The sequence below is a fragment of the Elephantulus edwardii genome, unplaced genomic scaffold (assembly GCF_000299155.1).
Source record: "Elephantulus edwardii isolate Elephantulus edwardi_28Jun2011 unplaced genomic scaffold, EleEdw1.0 scaffold00252, whole genome shotgun sequence".
Classification (NCBI taxonomy): domain Eukaryota; kingdom Metazoa; phylum Chordata; class Mammalia; order Macroscelidea; family Macroscelididae; genus Elephantulus; species Elephantulus edwardii.
The window spans coordinates 535,071-545,712 of NW_006400002.1; the positions used below are offsets into that span (position 1 = coordinate 535,071).

Sequence of the window (10,642 nt, forward strand, 5' to 3'; positions counted from 1 at the left end):
AAACTTTTAAAGTAATATTTCCTTGAATCTAATTTAAATTTACCGTTTACTTCAGAGGTCTTTTTTTCCTTGACTTATTTCTTAATAGTGCTGACTTGCTCATCACTCCTGTACTCTGGTAATTTTGGCAGTGATGTAATACAGAAACTCCATTGGAACCCTGAGGACAGAGTAAGAATTTACTGTCTCAAAAACTTATTTTTATGTTAAAAATGCCTATTTCTGTGGATTTTTATGTCTTTTTCATTTCCAACAAGCAATGAAACTTTTTCAGTAGAATTTTACATTTATACGAGAATAATTTTCTAACCTTGATAAAGTTTATGAAGAACCATTCATATTCTCCTGTTATCACTGGGTATCCAGAAGTCATGAAAGAATGTGATAAGCAAAAATGTTCTCAGGTATTGGCTTCTGTAAATGTGGCTAGGAGCTTTGGTGGCCTGTTGGTAAGAAGCTGTGCTGCAATCCCAAAGGCACGCAGTTTGAATCTACCAGAGGCTCCACAGGAGAAAGATGGTGGTCTCCTCCCATGTGATGAACTACCTCTGAAAACCCACTGGAGGTTCCACTGTTGATCAGTTTGACTCAATGGTGTACAACAACAAAAAAATATGGATATATTATATTATATCCCAAGTTGAGACCTTTTGTTATTACAATCTTCATTTTCTAGCTTGAAAAGAGGTTTTTGTCCTCCATTACTTTTTTGCCTTTTAGAGGTTTATAAAGACTACATTTAATTTCCATTGTAGTAGAGTTGTAGCCATCTTAGAACTTGAGAATGAAGAGGAGGGACAGATAGTCAACTAAAGCAAGTTCATCTGTTACCATGAACTACTCAATGACATTCTGTTTTAAATCCTCTTTTAAGACCTTGCCCTGAATAGGCTATGTTTGTGAGTATGAATAAATGAAATAATCTACTAGATCTTCTAATTAAAAATCCATGTATTATTTAATATTCTGAAAGTTACAGTTACTAAGCTTATGATGAACATGATTTACTTAAATTCTTAATTGTTGTTATGTGCTGTTGAGCTCCTTGCAACCATAGCAACCCTATGTACAACAGCCCTAAACCCTGCTCTATCCTGTGCCAATCTCACTGTCTCTGACACACCCACCCCACTTACCCCAGTCACTGAATCAATCCATCTCATAGAGGGTTTCCCCTCCTGCACTGTTCTTCCACACTCCCAAGCATGATGTCTCTCTCCAAGGACTGGTCCCTCCTTGCAACATGTCCAAAGTATGTCAGATGAAGCCTCAGAATCCTTGCCTCCAAGGAGCAGCACGGTTTCACCCTCTCCAGGCTAAACCTGTTTGTTTTCTTAGCAGTCCATGGTACCCTCAATAACCTTTTCCAGCACCACAGCTCAAAGGCATCAATTCTCTTTCTATCCTCCCTAGTCATTGTCCAACTCTCTGACACATAACAACTGATTGCAAAGACCGTGGCCTGTACCAGGCACACCTTAGTCTCTAGAGTGACACCATTGCTCTCCAGCACCTTGAAAACCTATGTGTAAATTCTTAAAAGCATCTTAAAATATTGTGACTTTAGGAAAAGTGATAGCTCCTTGGTTTTAGACTATGAATTTTCCTGTTTCCTCTTACTCAAGTGGAAATTTTATATACTCTAAACGAAACAGTTTTTTTAGTAAAAACTAGTATTACTTAGGAGGCTAATCCTTTTGTCTTTCTTCTAATTACTGAAATATAATGAGTAATAAAGGGTTGATTTTTTATAAGGCACAGTGGTATATTAGAATTTTTAATATTTTTATTTGTAAGAAATTACAGATCATGTCAATGAAATTATAAAGAATAATTATTTTTCTTTCATCACCCAAGGGTTATGCACTTCACTTGATCACTACTGCAGCTGAATGGTCCATGTCATTTTCTTTCTTTGGCTTTTTCCTGACTTATATTCGTGATTTTCAGGTAAGAAAACTCAGAATTAGATTTATGCAGAGTCAAATCTTCAGGTGTAGCATATTTTTTCATAAGCAAATCTGTAGCCTTTCTCCAGCATTTGCAGTTCATTTTTTAAAAATCTGGCACCATGAGCAGTGATTACAGAAAAATACTTTCCCACGTGAATTGCTTCTGTTTTGAAAAAAATAATGTTACTAGCAAAGATCTTTCTTAAAGATAGCATTGTAGGACAGATGAATTTGAAAAAATATAGATTTTTTCCCCCATCACTGTAATCAACATTTATTATTTCCTAATTCTTGGGAACCAAGGATTTTTTTTTAAATCAAAAAGAGCATTCTTAGACTAATTGGTACTGGAAAGGATACTTAGCCAGTACTATAGCTGTCTAAATGTTTCCTGTTAGAATTTATTTACATTCCAAAATACAAAAGATAGTTTATAGAGCACAGTGAAGATGTGATCAGTCATCAAGGAGCAAGCTTCTATATGTAATTTTCTTTTCTGTTGCAGAAAATTTCTTTGCGAGTGGAAGCCAATTTGCAAGGATTAACACTCTATGACACTGTCCCTTGCCCAGTTAACAATGAACGAACTCGACTACTTTCCAGAGACTTATGATGAAAGGATAGCATCTTTCTAAGATGATTATGATTCTCAGGGATTGAGAAATATTCACAAATGCTACTTAATCTGCTCTACAATTTTCAACCAGTTAATCACTGATAGTGACATTTAATACTATAATCAAGAGACATGAAGTAAGCCATTTGTCAAGTTATTTTAAAGGACATCATCAAGAGGACCATTTGAAACAATTATGCCTATACTTTTTAGCTCAGAAAATAAAACCAAAGGACTATAACATTGTTGTTTTCTACTTTATTTAAGAGAAACAACCAGAAGTACACCAAACAGTCTACAAAACCCAGCATTTTCCTTTTTATAACTCATTACAAAGCATGTTTTTTCTTGTAGCACATTTATGAAGAGCCGTTCTCCAAGACCTCATGTAATCAGCATTTGCAACTCCTTTAGAATTGGGTTTGAAACAATGATTGTGTCAAGTTTATTTCTTCATTCGCACAGTCTAGAACTCTGTGGATTTGAAAACTTAGTATAAAGTTAGTGAAGATAATTCAAGGTTCTTTACTTCACAGTCATAAAGTACGTGTTTTATATTTTACCTGTTTTTGTTCTGGAATCCACATGGAAAGCGAAGCAGACCTAAAAGCATGTGAGCTCATTCCTTCCTTAAGCTTTGCACAAGAGATTAGAACTGTTTTTGTCATATGAGCTTCCCATAGATTAATGGAGCATAGTCACTAATGTAAGATTTTAATCATCTTGGAAGAGATCTGTTATTGTTAGGTGCTGTTGAGTTGCCTCTGACTCATAGTGACCTGTATACAACATAATGAAACCCTCCCTGATCCTATGCTGAGCGCGTAATTTCTGTAATGCTTAACTCTATTGCTACAGTCATGGTGTCATTCCATCTTGTTGAAGGACCACGTGTCTGTCAGCTTGTTGTATTGCTGTAGCTTGTGTGTTGCTATGATGCTAAGCCACCGGTATTCCGAATAGCAGGGTCACCTATTGTGGACATGTTTCAGCAGAACTTCCAAGCTAAGACATAAGGTGCTACAACTAACTGTAAATAAAAGATTCATTCTAATAACGAGTTAGATGAACCAAAGTTTAGTATTTGTAAACAAGACAGCAATTTGTTCATAGTACCAATTAGAGTAATAACAAAAGTCATCCCAGACTTCAGTTGTTGTTAGGTGCCATCAAATTGAGTAAGACCCATAGTAACCCTATAAACAACAGATCTGAACCTTGTATCCTGTGCCGTCCTCACAGTATCTAACACACTTGAGTCCATTGCAGCGATAACACTGTCAGTCTATCTAGTTGAGGTTCTTCGTCTCTTTCACTGACCCTTCACCTTTCCTAATGTGATTCTCCAAGGAATAGCCTCTCCTGGCAATATGCCCAAAAGATGTTAGACAAAGCTTCATCATCTTTGCCTCCAAGGAACACTTTGGCTGCACATTCTCTAAGATGTAATTGTTCTTTTGACAGTCCACGGGATAGTCCATACTTTTCTCCAACACCACAGCTTAAAGGCATCAGTTCTTCTGTCATCTTTATTTGTTGTCTATCTCTCAGATGCTTAGTAAGTGATTGGAAAGACATGGCCTGAATCAGATGCACCTTAGTCCTGAAACTGACATCATCGTTCCTTAATAATTTGGAGAGCTCTCTGACTGCAGACTTTCCCAATACATCTCTTGGATTTCCTGACTCCTGGTACCAAGTATGTTATTTTGGATCAAAGCAAGATGAAGTTGTAAACAGCTTTTAATCTTTTCTCCATCTATCATGATGTTACCTATAGATCCAGGGAAAGAGTTTTTGTTTTCTTGATGTTGAGATGCAATCCCTATTGAAGGCTGTATTCTTTGTTCTTCTGTAATAAGTGCTTCAAATTCTCCTCACTTTCAACAAGCAAGGTTTTTTCATATGCATAACAAAGATTATTGATGAGTTTTCCTCCAAAGACTCGAGACTTGATGCTGTATGTTCTTCATAGAGTCCAGCTTCTTGAATAATTTTCTCAGAATACAGATTGAATAGGTATGGAGAGAGAATACAATCCTGACACACTACCTTCTTAATTTTAAACTATGCTGTGTACCTTTTATTGTTTGCACAACAGCCTCTTGGTCTAGGTATTGGCTTTGCATGAGGACAGTTAAGTGCTCTGGAATTCCCATTCTTCTCATTATTAGCCGTAACTTTATGATCCACAAAAATGCCTTTGCATTGTCAATAAAGTATAGACATTCTTCCGGAATTTCTTTTCAGCGACGATCCATCTAACATCAGCAATGATATCCTTGATGCCATGACCTCTTCTAAATCCTGCTTGAACTTTTTTCAGTTCCCTATCTATGTACTGTTCTAGCCAAGCTTTAATGATCTTCATCAGTATTTTGCTTGCATATGACATTAATAATATTGTTTAATAGTTTCCACATTCACTTCGGTCACCTCTTTTGTGAATGGAAACAAATATAAACCTCTTCTAATCTGTTGGCTTGACAGCTGTCCTCCAAATTTCCTAGCATAGACCAGTGAGCACATCCTAGGCTGCATCTGTTAATTGGAACAAATCAATTCTATTGATTCATGGGGCCTTGTTTTTTTGCCAGTGTCTTCACAGCTTCAGCTTCCTCCTTCATTGCCATTGCTCCTGCTGATAAGTTACTTATTTAATTTGATTAATAGTTGGGGGCTGGAGCCTTTTATTTAAAGCTGTTGGAATCTAAAAGATAGGTCTTCTTGATTTGAGTAACAGTCATTTGGGGGCTGGGATCCTCTTGTTTGAACCAGTTGCAATCGGAAAGGTAGGTCTTTTTTATTTAATTAACAGGCATTTGTGGGTTGAGCTCCTCTTGTTTAAACCAGTTAGATCTCGGTGGATGGACCTTTGTGATTAACAGTTGGTTATAGCCAACGGGTGAGGGCCTGGGCTGAAGACTACCTTGCTATTAGAGGTACAAACTAAGTTGTCAGTTTCTTGTCTTTGGAGAACTCATTGTTCTAATTGTTACAGCACCTATCTGTTACTTTGCTGTACTAAGATAATTTGTAGGTTGCTGCGATGAGATCAATGTGTCAAATGCCACAAGGGTTACCCATGGTGGTGGTTATACCCATGGTACCCAGGTGGTTGGGTTTGGTTTTGTTTTTTTTTTCTTCTACTAGTTTATTTACAAAATTTGAATACATTGTTTTCAAGAACAAATTCTTTCCATTTCCCTCACCTTCCCCACCCATCAAATTGTACAACCCCATTATTAATCCCCTTCCCCTTACACATCCTCATCCCTCTGCTTCCACCCTCTCCCACCCCTCTTTGATCCTTATACTCATTCTAAAATAATTATTTTATACAATATTTATCCTTGTGGGACTGAGTTCACTCAGCACAATGCTCTCCAATCTCTCCCATTAGGTAATAATTTATAAAATCATTGCTCCTGCGTGCTATGTACTATTCCATTGTGTGAATACACCATAATTTCTCAATCCATTCATTTGTGGTTGGACATTAAGGCTGTTTCCATGTTCTTGCAATGGTGAATAATGGTGCTATGAACATTGGTGTACAAATCTCCATTTGTGCCTCAGTTCTCATATTCTCCAAGGGTATTTTCCAAGTAGTAGAATAGCTGGGTCATATGGAATGTCTTTGTTCAGGTTTTTGAGGAAGTTCCAAACTGTCTTCCAGAATAGTTGTACCATTTTACAATTTCACCAACAATGTATGTGAGTTCCTTTCTCACCACATCCTCTCCAACATTTATTACTTGCTGCCCTGTTAAACTTTGCCACTGTTACGGGAGTGAGATGGTACCTGCATCTCTCTTATTGCCAGTGATTTGGAGCATTTCTTCATGTGTCTGTTTACCATTCAAATTTGTCTTAGAGGAAGTATAGTCAATTTTCCTTGAATGGAACGATGGTGAATCTTCATCTTGTACTTTGGACATGTAGCCAGGGGAGGCTTTTCCTTGGAAAGGAACATTATGCTTAGAAAAATGGGAGGGTCAACAAATGAGAAAACCCCCAATGAGATAGATTGACATAGTGACTGCAGGAATGGGCTCATATGTGTCAGAGATGATGAGGATGGGGCAGGATGCAGGTCTGTTGTTCAAAAGGCCACTATGAGTCATACTTGATGACACCTAACAACAAGAGCCAAAAATGCAAACATCTATCTTGGAGAAAAAGTAACTAGGGTGCTCCTTAAAGGCAAAGAATGAAATTTCAGTTCAGCTATTTTGAGCATGTGATCAGGAGAGGCCAATCCGTAGAAAAAGATAACTATATTGGGACTAGCAGACTGTGGGCAAAAGAGAAGACCCTCAACAGGTGGGTGGGCACAGTGATGATAGCCATGGTGGAGAGACCTTGAGGATGACATAGGATAGGGCAAGGTTCTGATCTGTTTCTCATAGACTATGAGTTGGAGTTGACTTGACAGCAGCTAAAACCAATAAAATGGCTATAGTCAAAAAACTGATGGGGTAGGGGATAGATTGACAGAAAGTTGGTGAGAATGTTGAACACTTGAAACTCGTGCACTCTTGCATTGCTATTAAATCAATTTGAAGAACTGTGTAGCAGTTTCTTGGAAAATTAAGCAAGTGACCCTGATAAAAACCATTTGTAGGAATTGATCTAAAAGAAATGAAAAGCTTTTTTCACAAAAAAATAACTATGTTCACAGCAACCTTATTCATAATATTCTTCATGCATTTATAATCCTAACATCCATCAGTTAAAGAGTAAACAAATTGAGTAATTCTTTTGCAGTGATTTACAAGGCAATAAAAAGAAAAAAGTACAGACAGACATAAGTGACAGCATAAGACAACATAAGCGAATTACTGAAGCAGTGAGCAAAAGAAATGTAGAGGAAAAAACCTAAAATGTTCAGCATAAATTCTAAATGTAATGATACATAAAAGTAAATATATGAAAAATGACACTGTGTGTCAACAGATGCCAGCCTTGAGATGTCCCAGATAATAGTTATTAGGTAAGAATTTAAAAGCTGCTATTACAAGGTCGTCTGAGGCCAGCAGAAACCCTGCCCCAGGATGACTGCTGCACCTCCCCACTTCTTGATAAGCTCTTTACACACCTTTCCTACAGCATACATAATGTTTTAAATAATATTTTATGCCTGCTTATTTTATGGGTACTGCACTTTTCTTCCGTTTGCTGTACTGATGGAGTGACTTATACCTTTCTGCTTATTATATAGCTTATATAAATGCTTGCCTTTTTATAATTTACTCTTGTGATTATTGCACTTGTCTACTTTTCTGTTGGTTTGCTATCTTGGCACAACTTGTGAGTTGCTGTGATGCTGGAAGCTATGTCACTCAAATTTCAAATACCAGCAGAGTCACCCATGGTGGACAGGTTTCAGTGGAGCTTCCAGATAAAGATGGACAAAGAAGCAAGATTGGCCGTTCATTTCTGAAATAATAGGCCTTCAAAACCCCTAGGATTAATAGCAGAAGATTGTTGAGTATAGTGCTTGAAGTCAAGTGCATCAGATTGGAAAATACTAAAAAATTAGGGAGGGAAAGCTGCAAGTATCCATTAATAATTGGAATGTGGATTTTACAAAGTATGAATCTAGGGAAAGAAGACATATAAGACATGTAAATAAAAACCAAAATGAGATACCATCTCACCCCCGTAGCAGTGGCAAAGTTTAGCAGGGCAGCAAGCAATAAATGTTGGAGAAGATGTGGAAAGGTGGGAACTCTCATACACTGTACCATTATAGAATGGTACAAGCACTCTGGAAGGCAATTTGACATTTCCTTAAAAAATTAAACATAGAAACTCTCTGTATGACCCACCTATTCCACTACTAGGAATATACCCCAAGGAACATAGAATTAAGACACAAATGAAGATTCACCATCACAAAAACATGGAAACAGCCTGAATATTAATCACACTTGAATGGATTGAGAAAATGTGGTACAGTCACACATTGGAATACTATGCAGCACTTAGGAGCACTGATTTAAAGGAAATACTATATAACTTAGGAGAGACTGGAGAGCATTATGCTAAGTTGAACTAACTCATAAGGACAAATATTGCAAAGGACTATTTTTTTAAAAAATAGATAACTAGTAAAATATGTGTGGGGACCCAAGGAAGGAAGGGATGGAAGCAGAGGGATGAGGATGGGTAGGGGCAAAATCACAGGGTTGCACAATTTAGTGGGCAGAGGGAGGGGGTAAAGGAAATGGGAAAAATCTGGTGGGGATCTGAAAAGACAATGTAATGATGGGTATAGTCCAATGGTGATTAATTTTGTAAAACATACTGCATGGGAGTGATTGTATAAAACACAATTTAAAAAAATGTTATAAAACCCTATAACGGTATGCATAAAGATCAGCATTCTCAGCATTAGTGAGTTGAGATGAACTGGTACAGGCTACTTTGAATAGGATAATCATATACTGAGAATGACGAAGAATTTATAGTAAAGACTATTTCAAGGTCTATAATGAATTTTAATACTGTGAGTGGTAGGAGGATTCTGTTCACACACATACAAGAAAGTACTACTACAACTATTATCTAAATAAATGCACCAAAAGTAAAGCCAAAGGTGAAGAAATTGAAGATTTCTACCAACTTTTGCAATCTGAAATGCTTCTAACCTGCAATCAATATTTATTAATAATAAGTAGTGTCAGGAATGCAAAAATTGGAGTCAAGAAGGACTGATAGTTGGAAAATACAGAGTTTATAACATAAAAGAACACAGAGTCTGTATGATTATGCTTTGTACACTCAATAATTTATTCAAGAGCTCTGGTGGCCTAGTGACAAGAAACTGCACAGCAATCCCAGAGGTACTCAGTTCAAATCCACCGATGCTCTGCTGGAGAAGGAGGGGCAATCTCCTCCTGTACCAGTCAGATCCAATTTGATGGTACACACACACAAAATAATAAAATATTTAAAAATAATTATTCATTGTAAATGCCTTAAAAACAACGCCACAGTAGCTATACACTTGTACTTGATGTACTACACAAGAGTCAGATTGACTGTATAAAGAATTGGTGGAGAAGCTCTATATCAAAATGCAAAACTAGACCAGGGGCTGAGTGTGGAACAGACCATCAATTATTCATGTGCAAATTCAGGTTGAAGCTGAAGAAAATGAAAACAAGCCCACAAGATCCAAATTATGACCTTGAGTCTACTGCAGCTGGATTTAAAAATCAGGAAAGATGTGCATCAGGATTGTATTCTTTTTTCCCCCCATGCCTATTAAATCTGTATGCCAAGTATACCATTCAAGAAACTGGAGGAAGTCTCATCAACAACATGTATTATGCAGATGATACAGCCTTGCTTGCTGAAAGCAAAGAAAACTTGAAACACTTGCTACAGAAAATCAAAGAGTGCAGCCTTCAATAGGGATTAAACCTCAACATCCAGAAAACAGAAATCCTCACCACTAGACCAAAAAGCAACATCATGATAGACGGAGGAAAACTTGAAGATATCAAAGATTTTATTTTACTCAGATCCACAATCAGAACCCATTGTATCAGAAGGCATGTTGCATTGGGAGAATCTGCTGCAAGGACTCTCCAAAGTGCTGTAGAGCAGTGATATTAGTCTGAAGACTAAGGTAGTCTTGATCCAAACCATGATCTCTTAAATGACTCACATGTGAATCTGTGGTAATCAAGAAATAAGATAGAAAAATAACAGATGCCTTTGAATTGTTTAGGAGAGTACTGAATAACTCGTGAACTGTCAGAAGAATGAATAAGTCTGCCTTGGATGAAGTGCAACCAGGGTGCTCCTTAGACGCAAGGATAGTGAAAGTTTGTCTTACATACATTGGACATGTTGCCAGGAGGAATCAGCTTGGGAAAAGACATGCTGTATCCACTATCATTTTGTGCATATGTTGTTGTTCTTATGTGCCATCGGGTAGCCTGCGACTCATAGCGACCCTATGTACAGCAGCCCTAAACTCCGCTCTGTCCTGTGCCAATCGCACTGTCTCTGACACTCCCATCCCAATTATCCCAGTCACTGAATCAATCCACCTCAT

General features: G+C 37.4%; 1 protein-coding gene and 1 pseudogene across 1 annotated transcript in view; both read left to right on the forward strand.

The window, feature by feature from the left end:
* Positions 1–2,807, forward strand: part of LOC102875755 (DNA damage-regulated autophagy modulator protein 2-like) — a 38,534-nt gene extending 35,727 nt beyond the window's left edge. Inside the window, exons 6-8 of the mRNA XM_006899293.1 lie at positions 89–171; positions 1,858–1,950; positions 2,458–2,807. Of these exons, the coding sequence (XP_006899355.1) occupies positions 89–171; positions 1,858–1,950; positions 2,458–2,565 (284 nt within the window). The 3' untranslated portion in view covers positions 2,566–2,807. The remainder of the gene's footprint in view (positions 1–88; positions 172–1,857; positions 1,951–2,457) is intronic.
* The window catches only part of LOC102867116, a 33,754-nt pseudogene continuing 25,812 nt past the window's right edge, over positions 2,701–10,642 (forward strand).